Here is a 22,207-nt window from a genome sequence, read left to right on the forward strand (position 1 = left end):
AAAATAGCCCTTTTAAACAGCCCAACAGAAAATGATTTCCATGGTAGTTTTGAGAGGAAACTACCTCAAATGTGACTACCTGTGATTAAAGACAGTTTTTTATTTACAGATATTTTTCAGAGCAATTTCATCTTTTCTAACAAAAGTTGGAGGCTCTTTGCAAACATAGTCAGAATACTGACTGACCTAAAGGAAAAATATTCAATTTGGTGTAAGTGCCTCTCAATAATTTAGATACCTCAACTGTATTACCTTTGTCTTCTCTTCTCTCATCTATCAAACTCTGCAGATCCCCTCAAATCTCTCTTTATGACCAGCATTCCAGAGCCCTATCATTTTTATTATTTATCTTTTTTTTTTTTGTTTCTAAAGTTTTTTCATCTCCTTGAAATCTAGGTGACCTGATCTGCACACAATCAGATATGTAGTGAAACCACCATTGTCATCACTGTATAAGGAATCTTATACAATGGAGCCTTCATACCAAAATTGATATCAAAATACAAACTGTCAGTAACAAAATACACAATTCCATAAAGGTTATGTTTATATTAAAGCTTAGTTTATATTAACTTTTCCTATTTCAGTCCTCCTTAAGAACCACTACATCAGCACTGATCCAAATAATTCTCCTCAGTTGTGCAATATCTACCAACAAATTAATATCACATGCCCTGTAATCCATTCATACTATTGCAGACACAAAGGCTATTAAACTTTTAAGCCAGCAATCTCCACTTATAATCCTCTTACTACTACTACTACTACTTGTTACTCCCACATAAACAACATTGATAGCCAACTGTCAGTCTAATCCACTAATATATCAAAACCCTTTTATATTACATGACACCTCCATGGAGTCTAAGTACTCATTGCAGGAGGGCATTTTATATCATATATGCACTAAATAATCCAGTCACCTACCGTCCACTAATATACTACATAATTCATCACACACACACACACACACACACACACACACACACACACACACACACACACACACACACACACACACACACACACACACACACACACACACACACACACACACACACACACACACACTATGCCATCTACTGCCAACTTTTAGTCAAATTGCATGCAGGGTGAAAATCGGAGTTTCCAGGAGGAAAACACTGCTACCTCTGTATGAGATCAGCTAACTCACCTCTATTTGAAAAATCACGATAAAGATCCCTCTTATAATGACAAGAATTGAATACTCAGGCCTTTTCCAATTAAAGGGTGCACTATCCCATTGTTCTTCCAACTAAGTGCTGTGGAGTTGTTTTGCTGCAATTTAAATCTTGTCATGAAGTTAATTGTCAAGAATTTGGTTAGCAAAAGAAAATTATATATAAAATTCAAGCTCCTCAGTATCAGAATCCATACCAATTTCATTATGGATGTTAACAAAAGAACTTGATAATTCTCTTTCAAGTGGATGTCCTTGTGTAATTTTTATATAAAAAAAGAAGAAATTAATTTTTTTTATCCTCCTAATGTTTACAAAGTGATAATGAAATGCAGTGCAATGATTTTAAAATCTGACACACTAAAAATATTTTTGAATAGACATTACATTTTAAAATAAATACTTTAAAACTATTAACAGTTTTAAAAAATAAACTTCTTCTGCAATTGCAATACAATTGAGTTATACGGGAAATTTCAATAACTCATAGAGTATGTATGGGTTCCCAGTGCAATGTATGTTTGTAATGAGTAGCATAAGTACCTAACATATGAGATTGTTTGGTATGATACAATTGCCTCAAAGCAAAGTTTGGCACATTTTGTGCTATGAGATTATTTTTAAGCTGCTCACTTTTTCTCTAAATTATAATAACCCACCTTCAAGCTACCAAACATTTGTTGCATATCACCTAATCAATTTCAAGGTCACTGCTAAAGGTCATATTATTCATTTTTGCCCTTCACAGAGCATCTGCTCTTTGGACCAAAGCATTGAACTTAATAATTATCCTAATGATTAGCCAACTTCTACTAACCTGTCATTTAAAGATTCATAGCATTGACACTAGAAGCTTTTAACAAAATTACCTTATACAAAGAACCAGAATATGTGAAGCGGCATGATGTAATTCAGTACTGAAATAACACACACATTTTATATCTTGCATACCAATTAGACTTATAGCTCAAGTTAAGGAATAGCCACACCCTGTTATTATAGAACTGTACAGCAAAATATAAATGGCTTCATCCAAGTGTTTAGGGGTACCTTCTAAATATCTTTGCCTTTTATTAATTATCACAGATTAATCAGGTGATAGTGTCTGATCTGAAACAAATCAGTAAAAAATCAAAAACAATAACTCCTTTGTTTTGACATTGTCTTTTTCCATTCATTAACAAATTCAGTGATAATTATTAAGCGCCATATTTCTATATTCAATTTAAGGTGTGTGTGTGTGTGTGTGTGTGTGTGTGTGTGTGTGTGTGTGTGTGTGTGTGTGTGTGTGTGTGTGTGTGTGTGTGTGTGTGCGTGCGTGCGTGCGTGCGTGTTATGCAAAATATATATATAAACACCTATTAGTGTTACCAGATACCAATGTTCTAAAAGGAGGACCAAAGAGAACATGTTTGAAATATTCACTTTTTTTTGTTTTGTCAATATAAAAAGCTTTTAATTAAGAATATTTCAAACAAGTGTACTTTTAAATATCTACCTATTATATTTATTGTAGGAATTTTTATTTATTTTATTTCTGAGGTTTATTATCTTGGTTACTTATTACGAATAAAAATCATCACAAGTCATACTTTAAATCCATTAGAAAATGTTATGGCTTTACTGAACTAACTCATTTAGTTTGTATTCTTTGGTCCAATTAACATTTTTCAATGAGAATGTTTTTATTTTTCTCGCTATGTCCAGAAATGAAGAAGAAAAATTCTCAAATTTTGAAAATAGCTCAGAAAAACTTTTCATGTTTGGGAAACTTTTAAAAGAGATATACTATGATTATTTTTTGAGAATTATTATTCTTATTCCATAACATCTCCATAGAGTTATCACAAGAGGCCACTCCACACTATATTTACAATAATATCTTTCAGGATTGGCAATAAATCAACAAACTGATAATTTATCCCAATTCTTTGACTTAAACCATTGAAATTCATAGACTTGGTTTAATTCTTTATCCAAGTGTAAGCAAACAAAGTTCACCTGAAGTATTTTCAGGACTGGGGCAACTTGTATATAGAAACTAATGACTTCACATCACGTGCTTAGTATATTACCATAACCGACCTCATTGCATTGGGGGGGAGGAGAATCTCAACCTAGAGAGATGAGTAGTGTGATAGAGGGTAAGAATAACGAGGTAATATTAATGCAATATTAAGAGTGGGGAGGGAGTGTGAAAAGTTTGAATAATTGTTATGGTTTTAGAGATGGTCTTAATTGGGAGGATTAAGTTCTTGGGAATGAGATGAGAAGTGTGAACGATGAGATTAGGCAAATGGAAGAGATGAATGCAAGGCAAATCAGAGTAGGAGTGAGAGAGTTATGGGAATGATAGAAGAGGAGAGAATAGAAACAGTAGAAGAGAGGGAATGAGAAGAATGCAAGGGTGTGTCGGAACCAGGGATAGAGTGATACCAGGATGATAGGAAAATAGAGGAACACAGAGAGAAAGTGTGTTAGAGAAGAAAGAGAGCGTGAGGGATGCAAGTGAGCAATCAAAAAACAGAGTGATAAGAGGTGTTATGCATGGAGACTGGATGATCCAATGGTGTGCAAGATAGGATGCCAGAGGAATGATAGAAAGTGTAGCTATGGCAATTAAGCAGGGTGAAAGGGCAGATGAGATGATTGTGATAGTGGGCATGAATGACTTGAGAGACAGTGTAAATCAGGAGATCTGAGATTCATGCTTGAGATTGTACAAAAGAAAATGCAGAGAGGAAAGACAGTGTGTGTGTTGCCCAGGTTTGATAATGACGAGCTGAGTAGGAGAGCAGTAATAATGAATAGTATGATAGTCAGAATGTGTCAGAAGAGAGGATTGGAATATGTGGATGCTTGGAGGGCATATGAGGACAGAAAGGAATTGTATGCGAGAGACTGCTTGCATTTGAATGAGGCAGGATGTAGGCATTTGGAGAGATTGCTATTTTCTGAACAATTCGGTGTGTCAATGCAGGGAAACTAGAGTTTCCACACTGGATGGTAGCAGGGGTGGCCTCTTGTGGGAATGACTGTTTCGGAGAAGGGGGGGGGGACAACATCAGGTAATGCTGAGTCCGGTGGAGTCCAGAGGAGATGAGAGGTATAAAACAGTGACATTTTTATTATTTGTACTGATGCTAGGAGTGTCTGGAGTGGGAGGAGATGAGTTGGTGGCATCAGCCTGTTCAGGATTGTTGAGATCTCTGAGACATGATTGATGGAGAATGGTATACTAACAGGAATAGAGGTAGCATGGTATGGGGTTTTTCGTCAGGATGGGGAAGGAATGCGGCAGTGTAGTGCTGCTTATGATGAGTGATGACTTCTGCCCTCTAGGAGTGAAGGCTTTGGAGGGCAGTGGCGCTAATGGTTTTGAGGACATGTAGTGTGGGGTTAAGGTGGGCAGGATGGGATATTTGGTGGGGTGTTGCTGTGGGCCAGGGGTAGTGGAGGATGTTTGGGTGATTGGGCTTGGAGGGTGTGGGAAGAATGATTGTTGTGGGAGATTCTGCCTACAGCAGTGTGGATTTGGAGGGGGTGCATGTGATGATGGGGAATTGAGTTTCTGGAATTCTTGGGGGATGGGTGACTTAGGCAACATGTAATCGGGGGAACAAGAGGTTCAGGGGTTTTGGATTTGGTCATGGCATTAGGGAAGCTGATTATAACTGGGATGACATCTCTCCCCCCAGTTGGAAAGGGTGACCATATGGTTTTGACTTGGAAGATCAATAGACATGTAGGAGTCCAAGAGAAGGAAATGTATGTGGAATTATAAGGCGGATGATTATAATAGTCTTAGATATCAACTTGGGGCAGTTTCATGGGGGGTTGAATTGGAAGGCCGGGATTTTATTAGTGCTTAGGAAATTGTGAAGGAATATTTGTTGGCAACAATAGTAAGCTGTATTCCATGAGTGAAGAAGAGGACACAATTTGGTGTAAAGTGGATCACAAACAATATCAAACAGGAACTGCAGGTGAAAAAGAAGTTATGGAAGAGATATAAGCAGAGGGGATGGAGAGCAGATGCATGAAGAATATCAGACTCAGGCCAGGAGAGTGACTAGTATGGTAGGGAAGGCGAAACTGGAATATGAGAAGAGATTGGCCCTAAGATCCAAAGAAAATCCTTGGGAATTTTTTAGCTATGTGGCCAGTAGGAGGAGAAATCATTATGGAAGAATGACATTGTGGGATAAAAATGGGAATAGAGTGACTGAATCAGAGGATATAGCAGAGTTGTTCAGTCAACATTTTATTGGAGTATTTCATCCTGGAGAAGTAAGTTTTAATACTAGGGGGGAGGTCAGGTTCGATGTTTAGAGGAGAGGGTGTTCCAAATACTGAGTACTCTGGACATCAGTAAAGCTGTGGGATTGGATGGTATTCGCCATGGGTTTTGAAAGAATGTGCTAAAGAACAGACAGCTCTGTTTACCTGACTTTTCAATGAAAGTCTGGCTACGAGAAAGGTAAGATAGTGCCATTGCATAAGGGCAGTAGCAGACTGGAAGTGTCTAATTATAGACACTTCCAGTCTGCTGATTCCTAATTATATGTCAAATTTGGTCCCCAGTTTGTGTGTCATCAGTAGTTGTTAAGGTCTTGGAGAATTAGTGAGGGACTATATACAGCATTGGGCAGATGAGGGTAATGTTATCTGTGAGAATCAACATGGATTTGTTAAGGGGCACTCTTGGTTAAGTAATATGATTGCCTTTTATAATAAAGTGACAAGAGCAGTTGATGAGGAAAAGGCATACACTTCCATTTTTTTGGATTTTGCAAAAGCCACATGATAAGCTGATATTTAAGTTGAATGATTGCTCGCCCAAGCGTCCAAACAATCGGCTTCTCATAGTCCATTTTGATAGGTTTCACTGGCCTGACAGCTGTTTTGAACTTGTTGGTTCTCCTCAGAGACCACGCAACTATTTAAATAAAGCCATCTCTAAAAATTAGGCGATCCTCCAGACCACTCCCTATGAGTGATCGAAAGATCATCCAACTCGACACTAGTTCCACTCAGTGACAGGTTCACCCCACCACTGAGAAGAACCACTCATATTCCAAGGAAAACCACTCACTGGCCCCAATAGAGGCCCTTCTGGAAAGCACCATCCCCAGAGACTCAAATTGCTCTCTTAAGGCAAAACTTCCCTATAATCTTAAATCCCCTCAGCAGGACAAGATGTGGAAGAAACCTTAAGAGAGCAAAAACTCTCTAAGGAACTCAAAGTGTCGGAGAGGTGTATTTTTCATAAGTGAACTCTTGGGTAGTACATAAAGTATTTACTAAAATAAAGAGCCAAAAGGCTTCATTTCGGCAATGCAAAATTATATAAATCAAGTGGATATTATATCCAGCATTATTTCAAAGCCGTATATATTTATATATCAATGCTTTGGACCCTTGAGCAAGCAATCATGTTTTCTATAAGGTCCATGTAGGGCAACTCATAAATGATGATGAGTGTATTCTCATAAGCTCTTTGGTCAAATTTCGTACAAAACTTTCATAGTTTCTGCATTTGCTCTGAAATAATGCTAGATTTAATATCCACTTGATTTATATAATTTTGCATTGCTGAAATTAAGCCTTTTAGCTCTTTATTTTAGGGTATTCAGTTCTTTGCAGACGATGTTAAGCAAATGAATGGGGGTTTCAGTTTAATGCAGCAAAATGTCTTGAAGTCTTGAGGTTTATGATACATTGATGGGTGGGGAGCTGTGGAGGGAGTAGAGGAGACAAGAGATCTGGGGGTGATGATTGATAGAAACTTAAAATTCAGGAAACATATTGCAAAGGTGATGAAGGTAATCCAGAGGGCTGCTGCAATACTGAGAAGGATGCTGACCTGCAGAGATAAAAGCATTATCGTCCTATTGTATAAGACCCTGATCAGACCATATTTAGACTATTGTTCTCAAATTTGGTCCCCAGAATTTGAAGGGAATAAATTAACTGTGGAAAGGATACAGTGGATAACAAAGATGGTTTCAAGAGAGTACAATGTAAGTTATGAGGATCGACTGAGGAAATGTGGATTGCAGAGTTTTTTGTAGATAGAAGAACGAGAGGTGATATGATTGAGACCTTTAAACTGTTGACAAGTAGTTACAGAGTTGATATTAGGGAATTCTTTTGCTTGGTGGAACAGCAGGAAGGAGCAATGACAAGGGGCCATCCCTGGAAGTTACGATGGAAAGCTCCTTATTTCTGAGGAGTGGCTTCACAACTTAAAGTACCAGAGCACTTTAAGTTGTGAGTGACTTTGCTTCACAACTTAAAGTACTCTGGATTAGAGATAGTTGTTGGAAGTTTTCCCACTTGGTTGTACTAAAAATTAAAGATACCAAGTTATTATATACTTGGTTTAATCCTTTATCCAAGTGTAAGCAAACATAGTTTGCATCTGAACTATTTTCTGGACTGGGACAACTCGTACAAAGAAGCTAATAACTTCACATCACTTGCCTTAGAATATCTAAGAATATCTAAAATTATTTGAATACACGAATAACTGCTTTTGCTATCTTTAATTTATCATTGAACCGTTATCATATACCTCTCATTGAAATATATTATTATTATTATTACCCCAAGACCTCATGGAGTCAAAGACTCATCTGGGAGTTCCTTTTATCACACACACACATCTCATCATACTGAGCCTTAAACACACACAAACTCCTTGCAGACACCACATTCTCAGGCAAGGCATTCCAATCATTCACAACTCTGCATGAAAAAAACCTGCCTCTCACTTCCCTACTAACACCTTCTTTATACAGTTTCCAGGGATGACCTCTGGTTCTCCCCTGATCTCCCACTATTCTCTGTAGAACTTCTCCATCACATTGATCTTATAACAACTCCTTACCAACTTGTAGGTCTCTATCATATCTCCCCTCTTTCTCCTCTCGACCAGACTCTGCAAATTATATCTTCTCAATCTTTCCTCATACTTAACATTCCAGAGGTCAGACCGGTGACCAAATCTGGGCACAATAGTCCATGTGTGTCCTAATCAAAGCCTTATACAATGGAACAAGAATCTCCCTACTTCTACACGTCAGTGTCCTCCACATCATTCCCAGAAGCCTTTGTGTTGTCTTCACAATTTTGTGAAGACAACACAAAGGACTATTGTGTCCTTTGTGTCCTCTAAATTTTAGTTCCTTATCCACTATCACCCCTAGATCTCTTATTTCCTCTACCTCCAACAATATATTCTCATCATTTTCCAAAATTTAAAACCTTACATTTTGCAACATTGAACTCACATCACTATTTCCACCCAATCACTCAATTTATTCAAGTTTTCTTGCAAGGCCACAACATCTTCACTACACTTTATGGTTCGTCCCAACTTTGCATCATCTGCAAACAACTGAATATCTCCATCCAAATCTTCACCTATATCATTAATATACAAGTTAAATAGTAATGGCCCTAAACAGACCCCTGAGGCACTCCACTAGTGACTTTCCTCTTCCTGGATATCGCATCCCCATACACAACTTGTTGATACCTATCAGATAGCCAGTCTCTAATCCAATGCACTAATCTAATATCCAACCCCATCTGCTCTAGTTTCACTGTCAACTTATCATGAGGTACTCTATCAAAAGCTTTTGTGAAATCCAAGTATATCACTGTGTATCCTTCTCTGTCCAAGGAAGCAATCAATTTATTGTAATAAGTAAGTAGATTACTAAAACATGACCTCCCTTTAGCAAATCCATGCTGTCCATCAAAGATTATACCATTGTTGTCAACCCAACTCTGGATCCTAGTTCTCACAAGCTTCTCAAACAACTTAACCACAACACCTGACACACAGATAGGCCTATAGTTTAATGCTTGAGTTCGATCACCTCCTTTATGAAGTGGCACAATCTTGCCCTCCTTCCACTCCTTAGGAACTTGACCAAGTGCAGGACTCGTATTAAAAAAGAAATGCCTTCTTGTTCTAACTCCCATGCCTTAAATTGATTCAATGTGTCTACATTCAAAACACACATAGGCAATGCATTCCACTCACCAACCACTCTCCATATAAAGAACCTACTCTGCATTCTTCTGCTCACATTCTCCTCATAGAATTTCCAGGGATGGCTTCTTGTTCTCACTCACCCCCCCTTCCATTCTATGAAAAATATCTTCCATGTAAACCTGATAAATCCCTGACTAGCTTATATCTCTCAATGATATCCACCTCCTCTTCCTTTTCACAAGGCTTTGCAATTTACATTCTCTCAATCTGTCATCGTACTCCATATTCAAAAGACCACTGACCACCTTTGTGAATCTTCTATGGAGACTTTCTAAGATATACTTGTCACTATTAAAAGCTGGTGATCAAATCTGTGAACAATAATTGTACAATGCAATGTGTACAATATCTATATGACGTCTTATACAATGGCATCATAACCTCTTTATTTCTGCATGCCAGGGTCCTCTGCATCATTACCATTATCTGATGTGATGTCTTCACAACTTGTGCAATGTGGCCCCTGAAATTCAGGTCCTTGTCCATCACCACACACACCCAGATCTCTCATCTCCTCTACCTTCTTTACAGTTTCTCCACCAAGTATATACTTTACATTTTATCGATGCTTACCAATTTCAAAACCTTTCACTTTGCGACATTGAACTCACCTGCCCATTCATGCAGTATATTCAAGTCCTCCTGTAAGGCCATAACATCTGACTGACTCTGCATTGTTCTACCCAATTTTGCATCATCTGCGAACAGCTACATATCACCAGCTAAATCCATCTCTATTATTAATATACAAAATGAACAACGATGGTCCCAAAACTGACCCCATGCAGCATGCCACTGGTGACCTTCCTCTTTCATGATACTGCACCCCCCATATATAATTTCTGATACTCGGACAGCCAATCACCAATTCACCTCAGAAGATTGCTGTGTGGCAATTTGATATCTCCCTATCAAAAGCTTTTGCAAAATCAAAGCATAGCACTGTATATGCATTTCCCTTGTCTACCATCTCCCTAATCTCCCATTTTTCAAGACATTTGTCACCATGTTATAGTACACAACTAAGTCAGTAAAACATGATCTCCCTTTAACAAACCCATGATGATAAACACAGAGCATGCTGCTGTTATTAACCCATTTCTGTATTCTACTTCACAACAATCTTTCTAGTACCTTCAGCACAAATCTAGATATACAGTTTGGCCTATAATTTCTAGTCACAGCCTTATCATCACCTTTGTGCAGCGGAACAATTTTACCTTCTATCCACTCCCTTGGAACCAGCGCTGTTGTATGCCTCATCATCATTGTCATACCTCGGCAACCCACTGACAACCTTTCTCACTATACTGTTATCTTTCACTTTCCTCAATAACCTCCTTATATTTGCCCTTATATTCTCCTTATGTTCATTTAAATCATTTGTTCCCAACTACCACTAATTCTCTTGCTCGTTTCCTCCTCATGTCAAAAGCATGATTTATCTTGCTCATTTTCCCTCTGGATAGCAGATCTTATGGACTCTCTTATTAACCAATCCTCTACCTTCTCCATATGGAATCTCCATATACTGCTATTCTTGAATCACACATCACCCGTTTTACCCTTTTTTCTTTCATTCTATTCCTTTGCACACTTTTATTTGTTTCACTAAACTTCTAATATCACTCCACATATAACTCATTTAATTTTTCATTTTGAATAACTGTTTCATCAAATTTTGCATTCCAACAATTTCTCTCTCTCGCTCCCATAGTCTTAGGCTACCTCTCATTATTCTGCACCTTACTTCAGTTTCCTCATTTATACTTTCTTTTGCTCCTACATTCTTGTATTCTTTCACTCTCTCACTCACACTAGCTTTTGTTCCATTTTTCTTTCTTTCATTTACACTATCTTTAATTTCTTCAGTCTGTTTCACATTCATTAACTCATAGTTTAACAAAATCTTGCACTTCCTACAAATCCACACTTTCTCTTGTCTCTCATTCAGTCTCTCCACAAACACATCACTCACATTTCGCCATGCATACATATTGCACTAGCGATATTGAACAATTTTTGAAAAGTGTACATCGCTAATGGCACTTGATTTTCACAGTGCTCATTGAAATGAATCTACAAACAATTGGATAAACTGAAACAAAGCATATACATCATCATCATGCATATCAAGAATTTAGGCCTAACGTGGCGTGTTGCAGCCTTAGAAGTCATCGTTGAATCTTTTATTATTATTATTATTATTATTATTATTACCACCCCAAGACCTCATGGAATCAAAGCCTCATCTGGGAGGTCCTTTTATCACACACACAGCTCATCATACGTATTTTAAACACATTCAAACTCTTTTCAGACACCACATTCTCAGGCAAGGCATTCCAATCATTCACAACTCTGCACGAAAAAACCTGCCTCTCACCCCCCTCTACTCACGCCCTCTTCATATAGTTTCCAGGGATGACCTCTGGTTCTCCCCTGATCTCCCACTATTCTCTCTAAAACTTCTCCAGCATTGATCCTATAACAACCCCTTACCAACTTGTAGGTCTCTATCATATCTCCCCTCTTCCTCCTGTCCACCAGACTCTGAAAATTACATCTTCTCAATCTTTCCTTATACTCGACATTCCAGAGGTCAGAAACTACCTTAATCAGTCTCCTTTAGACCCTTTCCAACATCTCTTCATCCTTCTGAAAACCCGGTGACCAAATCTGGACACAATAGTCCATGTGTGGCCTAATCAAAGCCTTATACAACGGAACAAGAATCTCCCTACTTCTACACGTCAGTGTCCTCCACATCATTCCCAGAAGATGTGCTGTCTTCACAATTTTGGCGATATGTCCCCTAAATTTCAGATCCTTATCCACTATCACCCCTAAGATCTCTTATTTCCTCTACCTCTAATAATATATTCTCACCAAGCATAAATTCTGCATCCCATCTTTGTTTTCCAAATTTTAAAACCTTACATTTTGCAACATTGAATTCACATCCCAATTTCCATGCCCAATCACTTAATCTATTCAAGACTTCCTGTAAGGCCACAACATCTTCACTACTCTTCATGGTTCATCCCAACTTTGCATCATCTGCAAACAACTGAATATCTCCATCCAAATCTTCACCTATATCATTAATATACAAGTTAAACAGTAATGGACCTAAAACAGACCCCTGAGGCACTCCACTAGTGACTTTCCTTTTCCTGGATATCGCTCCCCCATACACAACTTGTTGATACCTATCAGATAGCCAGTCTCCAATCCAATGCACCAATCTAATATACAACCCCATCTGCTCTAGTTTGACTGTCAAACTATCATGAGGTACTCTATCAAAAGCCTTTGCGAAATCCAAGTATATTACTGTGTATCCTTTTCTTCTATCCAAGGAAGCAGTCACTTTACTGTAATAAGTAAGTAGATTACTAAAACATGACCTCCCTTTAGCAAATCCATGCTGTCCATCAAAGATAATACAACTGTTATCAACCCAACTCTGTATCCTAGATCAGAAGCTTCTCCAACAACTTCTCCAACAACACCTGACACACAGATAGGCCTATAGTTTGATGCTTGAGTTCGATCACCTCCTTTATGAAGTGGCACAATCTTGCCCTCCTTCTTGTAGGACTTCACACCCTTAGGACTTCACAGAGTGCAGGACTCGTATTAAAAAAATATGTCAAGGCAGGTGTCAACTCCCTGGCAGATTCCTTCAGAATACACAGTGATATATTATCACGTCCCACAGCCTTATTAACATCTAGTTTACTCAACTACCCATACACCTCTTGCTCACCTACAGTCAGTCTCTGCTCCCCATCATCAACTGCTCTCAATCCCTCCATGAAGTCACATTCACAAGATTGAAAGATCTTTATGAACTGCTCATTAAGTATCTCCACCACACATTCTGCATCAGCTGTCTTTATATCATTTTCTCCAATCAATGTCATCCTTCCATAATTATTCTTTCTTTTGCTGGCTACATATCAAAAGAACTCCTTAGGACTCTTTTTGGCTTCATTAGCCAACTGCTGCTGATACCTCTCTTTAGCTACCCTCACCAACAAAGTCACCCTCCTCTTCATGGAATTGGTTATTTCCACTTCTCTTATGCTGCCTCCACAATGCCCTTTTTCTCTGTATCACATGCTTAATCTCTTTATTCATCCATCTCACACCCACCTTATTTAACCTTCTCACCCTTGGAATACATTTAGACATTGCATCTACTAAACAGTTTTTGAAAATCCACCAAGCTGCATTGATCTCTTTTCCAGCTAACTCCTCATTCCATGCTACACCCGCAAGCTGTCTCCTGAGCTCTTCATAATCACCCTCCTTGTAGTTCCACATATCCCCTTTTCTCACAGAGGTCTTCACACTGCTGGTAACCACCCAGGTAATCACCTCATGGTCACTCTCACCAATTGGTGGATGATTTGACACCTCACTTATAATTACATCCTCTGATGAGATGACCAAATCCAAGACTCTCAATCCTCGTGTGCCCTCTGTACATACTGTCTGAGATTGTTATCCCTCAAAAACTCAAGAAACTCATTTTCTTTACTTCCAGTTGCTATCTCATCATTCCAGTCTATATTGCCATAATTAAAATCACCCATAATGATCACCCTTTTCTTATTTACTTGGCTAATTTGATTGTACATTTCATTATCACCACCATCCACATTACCTGTCCTATAACAACATCCCACCAAGTATTTGATTCTTTTTTTTTTTTTCATTTTTTGAACGTGTTCCATCCATTTATGTTTATATTTTTTAATTTTTTCTATTACTGATTCTTGGTTTAATTCTTTCATAATTTCTTCGTTTCTTTTGTGAACAAATAGAGTATGCCTGGCAGTTTTTCTCATAAACTTCATTTCTGCTGTTATTAATCTTTGTTTGTCTGTTTGTTTTATTGTCCAGATTTCACTTCCTTACAATAAGACTGGTAGGGCTAATGTATTGTATACTTTTAGTCTGGTTTGTTTTTGAACTAGGTTTGGTTTAAATATAGAGTTAATTACACCTATTATATTTAAATATAATATGTGTGCAATTTTTATGTTTGTATCTTTTTCATTTTCATATGAGATCACACATCCTAGATAGCTAAATGAATTCACCTTGTTATATATTACTAACTTAGTTCTTGCTGGATCTTGTCCTTCAAAGGCCATAGTTTTTGATTTCTCTGTTGATATTATCATACCATAATCTTTGGCTATCTCATTTAGATCTAAAATAGCTTTCTGTAGGTTATCTTCAGAATTTGTAATTATCATTTGGTCATCAGCAAAAAGAAGAGTGTTTAAGTTCACAGTAGGAGAAAGTTTAATATCTTGATGGAAATTTTTATTCGATTTTATTATTATTCCATCTCAGGCAGATGAAACAGAAACTACACCCCAAATCTGTGCATAGTCATTAAGACTCCAAAGACCATCCTCTTCCATCAACCAGAACCATCCTTAACAGATTCCTTAATAGTCAACATCGTCCTACATTAATAGACATAATAACATTCCCAGTCATTAGCAGAACACCAATTGTTAGATGGAATCTCTGCAGGTCCAACTGGTCTGCATTTCAGAAACAAATTGTGCAAACCATTAGAGCAATTCCACTCACTCCTAATTGCTATCCTAGATTTGTTAAACTACTCAAACCTGCAGCAAAAGCCTCTATCGCTAGAGGCTGCAAAAAACAATATATCCCATGTTGGAGTAGAGAAAGTGAGGAACTCCAAGCCAAATATGAGGAAACTGAAGATCCAACTATTGCTAAGGAGCTCATATCAACCGTGGATAAAAACAGAAAGGAAAGATGGATCTCAACCATCAATGAACTCGATTTCGTCACATCTAGTCAGAGAAGCTAGTCACTTCTGAGAAAATTAGGTCTGGAGCAGAGCCAATGACACACAAAACACCAGAGATAACTCCTGATCAAATGGTTAACCATTTATTGAAAACCTCCAAGATTCATCCCAGCTCTACCAGGAAAATTTCTGTACACGCTTCCATCAGACAAATCCTGAAGACAGAACCTGAGCTTCCTGAATTCGTACACCCAATATCTCGGGAAGAAGTACAAATAACCTTAAAACTTACCAAGCATGGCAAAGCTGCAGGAGTGGATGGTATACTCCCTGAGTTCATAAAACATCTTGGTCAACATGGCTGGCTGCCCTTTTCTCAGAAATCATCATGACTGGTAAATTACCAAAATAATTGCCATGCCCAAACCAGGGAAAGATCCAAATGATGTGAAAAACCTACAACCTATCTCCTTGCTTTGCACTACCTTTAAGCTCTTTGAAAGAATTCTCCTTAAAAGAATTTCACCACTCATCGAAAGAGCACTCCCGACTGAACAAGCTGGTTTCAGGCCAGGAAGAATGTTGCTGTGACCAGGTCCTGGCCCTGACAACTCAAATTGAAGCAGGCTTCCAGAAGAAACTTAAATCTGGTACCACTTTCATTGACCTAAAAACTGCTTATGACACTGTCTGGATCAGGGACCTCCTCCTAAAACTAGGAAATATTATAAAGTGTAAAAAAACTTTACAACTTTTTGAATCTATTCTCTCCAACAGAAAGATCGAAAAATCCGGGTCCATATTGACGGAAAAAAGAGCAGGCCCAGATTCCTTCACAATGGTCTTCCTCAGGGACAACCCTGAGTTATCTCAGGGTTATCCCCTATACTTTTTAACATCTACGTGTGTGATCTACCTCATACCAGATCAAGAAAGTATATGTACACCGATGACCTAGAGATCTTACATCAATCCGCCTCCTTTACCAACGTAGAATCAACCTTGAATACAGATGAACACCCTGGAAGAGTACTTCAAGCAGTGGTACTTGAAGCCAAATCAAACAAAATCAGTGTCCTCAGTATTTCACCTGTACAATGCAGAGACGAATCGACAACTCAACCTTTCTTTCTGTGGAAAAATGGTAGAACACGAGCCTCATCCAAAATACCTAGGAGTGAGCCTGGACAGAAGCCTAACCTATAAAAGGCACATCATCAACCTCTCCAATAAAATTAAAACCAGAAATAACATCATTTCAAGGCTTGCTGGAACAACCTGGGGTTGTGATGCAGAAGTCCTAAGGTCGTCTGCACTAGCCATCGCATTCTCTGCAGCAGAATATTGTGCCCCTGTCTGGGAAAGAAGTACACAAGCGAACATTATAGACACCCTGCTGAACTCTACCATGCGCACAATTAGTGGGACAGTGAGAAGTACCCCTCTCTCCTGGCTGCCTGTTCTATCTAACATTGCTCCACCACACATACGGAGAAGACAAGCCTCGATTAAGGAATTCAATAAAGCAATGAGCAACCCACTCCTACCCCTACACCAGACTCTCATAAACCCACTTAGTCTTTGCCTCAAATCTAGAAAGCCCCTCTGGTCAATGGATGAACTCTCATCAACTGCACTGCCATCAATATCTGACATATGGAGAGAATACTGGTCCAACAATCTCCCAACAAACGGCTTCCTGGTAGAAGATCCCTGTGATCTGCAGCCTGGTTTTGATCTTCCCAGGAAGATTTGGTCATCAAAAAACAAGATCAGAACTAGTCAGGTCAGATGTGGCTTCTACATAAATGGGGGCTGTCAGATCACCCTTATTGTGATTGTCCTCCCGTGGCTCAGATGATTACTCATATTGTGTACTACTGCTCAAGGTGCCAATTTCACGGTGGAGGCCTACAGGACCTCCACAAGGTGACGGATGAGGCCTTGAATTGGCTTTCCAGGCTTTTCTTTTCCTTTTCTTGAATTGGCTTTCCAGGCTTTTCTTTTCCTTTTCTTGAATTGGCTTTCCAGGCTTTTCTTTTCCTTTTCTTGAATTGGCTTTTCTGTTTCCTGGAGGAAACAGAAGATCACGGTCCCGTCTTACCACGAAGACGTTATTCTCGTAGTCACTCTCATAGTCCTCGTCACAGTATCAGCAGAACTCCTCCTCATGTTAGAAGATGATGATACAATGTGAAATGGGACTCCTCTAATAGATCAAGTTTTCTCACACAAGACACAACTGCTCTCTACTAAAACCTCGGATACAGCTACATTTATGTTGTGAAGTGTTGTGAGAACATGCAGCCTTGTCATACTTGGTGCAGCAGGATGATAATTGTCCCTAGCTTGATTATGACAAATTACTTTTGCTTTATTTTTTTAAAAACAGGAAAGACTTAGAAAGCAGGTTGTGCCTTTTATGTAATGAACTTTTATATGTTAAGATTTTCATCATTTGTTTCTGGAAATTGTGATTGTACTTTTCACTTACCAGTTTCATGTAGCCATAAGCATAAATAAATAAATAAATTATTTCATTTAGGTAAATATTAAAAAGAGTTGCTGAGAGGGGACATCCCTGCTGGACCCCTTGGTTTATCTCTTTCGTATATGATAGCTCATGATTTAATCTTATTTGTATTTGATTATTTTCATATCTACTTATGATAGCTTTTAGGATATTATTTGGTATTTGTCTTTCTTTTAATATGTTAAATAAAATGCTTCTCTTAACATTTTAAAATGCATAAACTTCAAACAGATGAGTTTCTTAGAACTTGATCAGAGACTGGAACACAATTGTTTGAACATTTTTTCACTGAGAAATACCCACACATAAGAGATTTCTGACTGAAAATTATTTCAATGTTTGGAAACACTTATATATGCAAGACAGCAGTTTCTGATATGAAATACATAAAGTCAAAATACAGAAGAGTATGAATAACTCTGCTCTTGAACAATTACTTTGAACTGTCAGCAACAAGTATCGAAGTGGACATGCAATAACTTTTAGTGCAGTTTAACCATCCACAGTTTTCTTGTTAAATGTAAGTTTTTCAAATTATTTTTTTTTTCTAATATTAATTAAAATTAGCCAATACTGATCTAAATAATATCACATAATACTTGACTTTTCATAATGATATAATATAACTATTTCTACAGTTACTTTTTTTTTTAATCTCTCAAGATTTCTAAACTTTTTTATTGCTTCTTAAAATTTAAAATATCAATGTGGTATTTTTTGTGAAACATTAATTTGAAAATTATTACAATATAGCATGTTCCACAGCTGAAAACAGACTATTATAACATTTAATATCAAAGCCAAAATCAAATTAACTGCAAATATTTTAAATTCATTTTTATGATTCAATGTATATAATGATGTTTCCAGTAAATCAATCATATAAATCTGATCAGATGACTAGATATCATTTCAATTATTTCCTCTATTATAATTTTCATTCAAGTCTGATAATAAGGAAGATAATAACTTTTAACTTACAAATGCATAAGATGATCAAAAAGAATACATATATCAGCAGCTCTCGGAGGGTTGTCTTTATATACCATTCTCTATCATTTTTGTCTCCTGTCATTTGTCTTGTTGCCCATAATCCTATGAAATACAATCAAAATCAAAGTGTGTAAAATTTTTTGCACATAAGTTTTAAAATTGTATATCTCAGTACTAATACACCTCTTCATACAGATATTCACGATTAAGTTTTATGTTAATATAATTGCAAAAACTAAAAACACTTATCTCAACAAAAACTGCAAATTAATTTTTTCATTGCATTTATTATTGTATGATAAAAAAAGATTTTATAGTAATCTCAATTATGAAGGTTGTTCAACTGAGAGCACCATACATAGATAGAATGCTGTTATTATTAATGAAATAATGAGCCTACGGCTTCATTCTGGCAAAGTAACAGGGGCGAATGCTGGTCTTGAAATTCACGCTCGCTGTTGTTATCTTTCAGGGAGTGAGAGGTGTGATTGAACTCCGATTAGCGAAATAATGAATTACTGACCATTTAAAACTATATATTTAGAAATGTATGTACATTTAATCATACAAATATGACATTTATTTTACAAATGATATTCTATCTTTTTCAATTTAGCTACTTGAACAAATTCTACCCTACGGTTCTTCTTTATGAACTGGTCAATAACATTGTCATAAACAGTTGGTTGTAACTTAATTTTCCCAAGCAACAAGCACACTTGTAAAGGCTGGCTGAAGCTCACTGGCTAGAGCTACTTTGACTGCATATGGCCTTGTGTTTAAGACAATGTGACGGGAGCAGAAATGCCCATGCGCGCGCATGAAATCACAGTGGTGCAGCAAGGACCTGGAAGCTCCTACAACCGAGCAAGCCAAGGTAGCTTTGACTAGATGAGCAAGCATCGGCCTTCAATACACAACACAAAGCTTAATTATTGCCACGCAAGCTTAAGACACCTTCTGTCTACAAAAATAAAAGCCTAAATGGAATGCTTATAAATGCATGCATTTATTAACAAATAAATATTACTTCTTTCTCAATTAATGAGCTTGCGCAGAAAGCATATTAATTGAGAAATTAAGGATATTATATATCCATTAGTATTCATGGCCAGATTCAAAATTAGTATTCATATCCATTCATGGCCAGATTCAAAATTTTCCTGAGTGCTCATAAGAACATAAGAATTAAAAGATACGAACTCAGCCCATGAGCCGATTTATTTGCCTTTAATTAACATATTTAGGTTTCACTGGCCTGACAGCTGTTTTGAATTTGGTTCTCATCAAGAATACAAACTCTAAGAATATAAAATTGATATATAATATCCTTTATATAAACATTATGATTTTATCAAGCATCTCCATGGAATCAAAGACCTATTGTGGAATATATACACTAACCATTATTCAAACAATACTTATCTCCATGAACTCATTTACTGAGAAAGCTCAGTAAGCCAAGTACAAACTATTCCTAGCAAAGTTTTCAATGTTAATTCTATAAAACCCCTCTAATAACTTATAGGTTTCTATATGTCTCCTCTTTTTTGTGCCCATCAACTAATCTTTGTGGCCTACAATCTTAATCTGTCCTAAAAGGAAGTATTCCACACACCTGCCACAATCATGCTTTCAAATCCTATCCACCTCATCCCTTATGCGCTATTTTGGCTTTGCAATCAGCTGACACCTTTTTGTTCCCGTATAGGGTGTAGGCGAGACCGTTTTAGCTCTATCTAACTTTTGGAAACTGAGTAGGCAGTTCAATCTCCACTAGTAGCTAATCAGAGATAGCTGGCCCAAGGTTATCACTAATTAATCGGTACGCAGTTAAGAAGGCAGCTAGCAAGTGCCACAATGTCATGGTCCCTAACCCTAACACATGTTTTTAATGTCTGAAAATAGTGTGGGCTTGACAGCCGATTTTCTTGGGTTTATGGGATGAAAAACCCAAGTTTCCAGGAGAGAAAACCCGCTTGCCCATGCCAGAGATCGACTAACTCAGGAACCAGTCAAAAAAAGGTTTAGAAAATGTTCCTCTATTCAGTGACTAAATTTGAAACCAAGTCTTTTTTTGTGCGGTCAAGTGCCGTAAAGTACAAACGGCACTTCTATTGAGCTATGCAGGTGCTCCTATGGGCTTTGCAATATGCTCTCTAAACTTCAACCTCATATACAAATAACTCCCAAATTCCTGGCCTCATCAATTTCCTGCAGTTCAGTTCTATCAATGTAGCAGCTTCTGGTCTCTCTTCAGCCAAAAGAGCATGACACTTTAACCTGGCCAAGTTAAACTGTCAGTCATTTACCTTTGCCATACTGCCAGTCGTTGATATACATATAGCTGAATACACATATAGTTGAAGTCTCCACAATATTTACTCATACTGCACTCATTGTGCTAATTTGCCAATGCATGGCATCTACATTCTCTCATACCCCCCCCCCCCCACTCCCCTGACCTATGTTAGCAAATTACTAATTATTGGCCTCTATTTGATGACCTCCCTCTGCATTACACTCCTCCTAATATACATCTACTGTTTTTGGTTTGAATTCATCTGTTGTCATTAGCAAAAATGCTCCTCCCTCCTGTTCCTCTGTCCTCTATGAAAATACTGTACATCTTGCATTCTGTCCCTATATCATCCTCTGCAAACCAAGTCTCAATGCCCATCATTTTTGGCCAAGCTTGACTAACAAACGACTAAAATGCCTTATTATTATTCAGGCTTCCATGGAGTCAAGAGACTCATCATGGGAGTTCCCTAGGAAACACAAAGTCTATCATACCATTCCTTGAACTCATTGACCATTCTTGCTCTCCCCACTCTATCAGGCAATACATTCTATGGTTCCACTACCCTCCATGCAAAGAAACCACTCCTCACCCTCTTGCTCACAGCCTCCTTTTGTAACTTCCAGGGATGGCCCATCATCGATCCTTCCCACTGCTTCACCAAAATTGTGAGAACATCATAATAGAAATGACAAGGACTTTGACATGTCAAAACAGATCATGGTTCCATTTCATAAATCCTGATCAAAACTTTATGCAAAGGGACCTGGTTTTTCAAGAGGATGTCTTGGAGATGGTCCAGAGGAGAATTAACTGAAGTGGTGTTTGATCTTTGGAATGTGGAATATGTTGCAAAGATGAATAATAAGGAGGAGGAATGGGAATATTATTGGGGCATAAGTTGGTGAAGAGTCATTAACAGATTAATGTGCACATTTTTCATATAATGAATGAAGACAAAAGATAGAACAAAAGGCTAGCCATGAAAATTATATAAGGAGAATGTGAGCTAAGGAGCAAGGAGGGAGTTTTTTGCATGGAGAATGGATGATAAATGGAATGCATTGCATGAGAGTATGGCGAGTGCAGAAATGGAAGTGAGTTTAAAGTGCAGTGCTATTACAATGAGTCATTTGACTTTATGAAGGTCTGATCTCAGTTGTAATAATAATTATATCTGGACTAGTGTGTCAGATTAAATCACCTGGTTTTGTTGGGGACAAAGAAGCAGTGGAGATTCTGCAGATGTTTCAGTTACAAAAAATGATCAATACGCACAAAAAGAGTGAAAAATAAAGACT

The 22,207-nt window shown here is 37.7% G+C and overlaps 1 protein-coding gene across 1 annotated transcript in view; it reads right to left on the reverse strand.

Moving 5' to 3' along the window:
• Positions 1-22,207, reverse strand: part of LOC150096380 (polycystin-2-like) — a 286,011-nt gene that overhangs the window by 163,371 nt on the left and 100,433 nt on the right. Inside the window, exon 2 of the mRNA XM_090409166.1 lies at positions 18,593-18,706. Within this exon, the coding sequence (XP_090265292.1) occupies positions 18,593-18,706 (114 nt within the window). The remainder of the gene's footprint in view (positions 1-18,592; positions 18,707-22,207) is intronic.

Source organism: Typopeltis vanoorti, chromosome 19, assembly GCF_054136105.1.
Source record: "Typopeltis vanoorti isolate ZY-2024b chromosome 19, IOZ_Tvanoo_1.0, whole genome shotgun sequence".
Classification (NCBI taxonomy): Eukaryota; Metazoa; Arthropoda; class Arachnida; order Uropygi; family Thelyphonidae; genus Typopeltis; species Typopeltis vanoorti.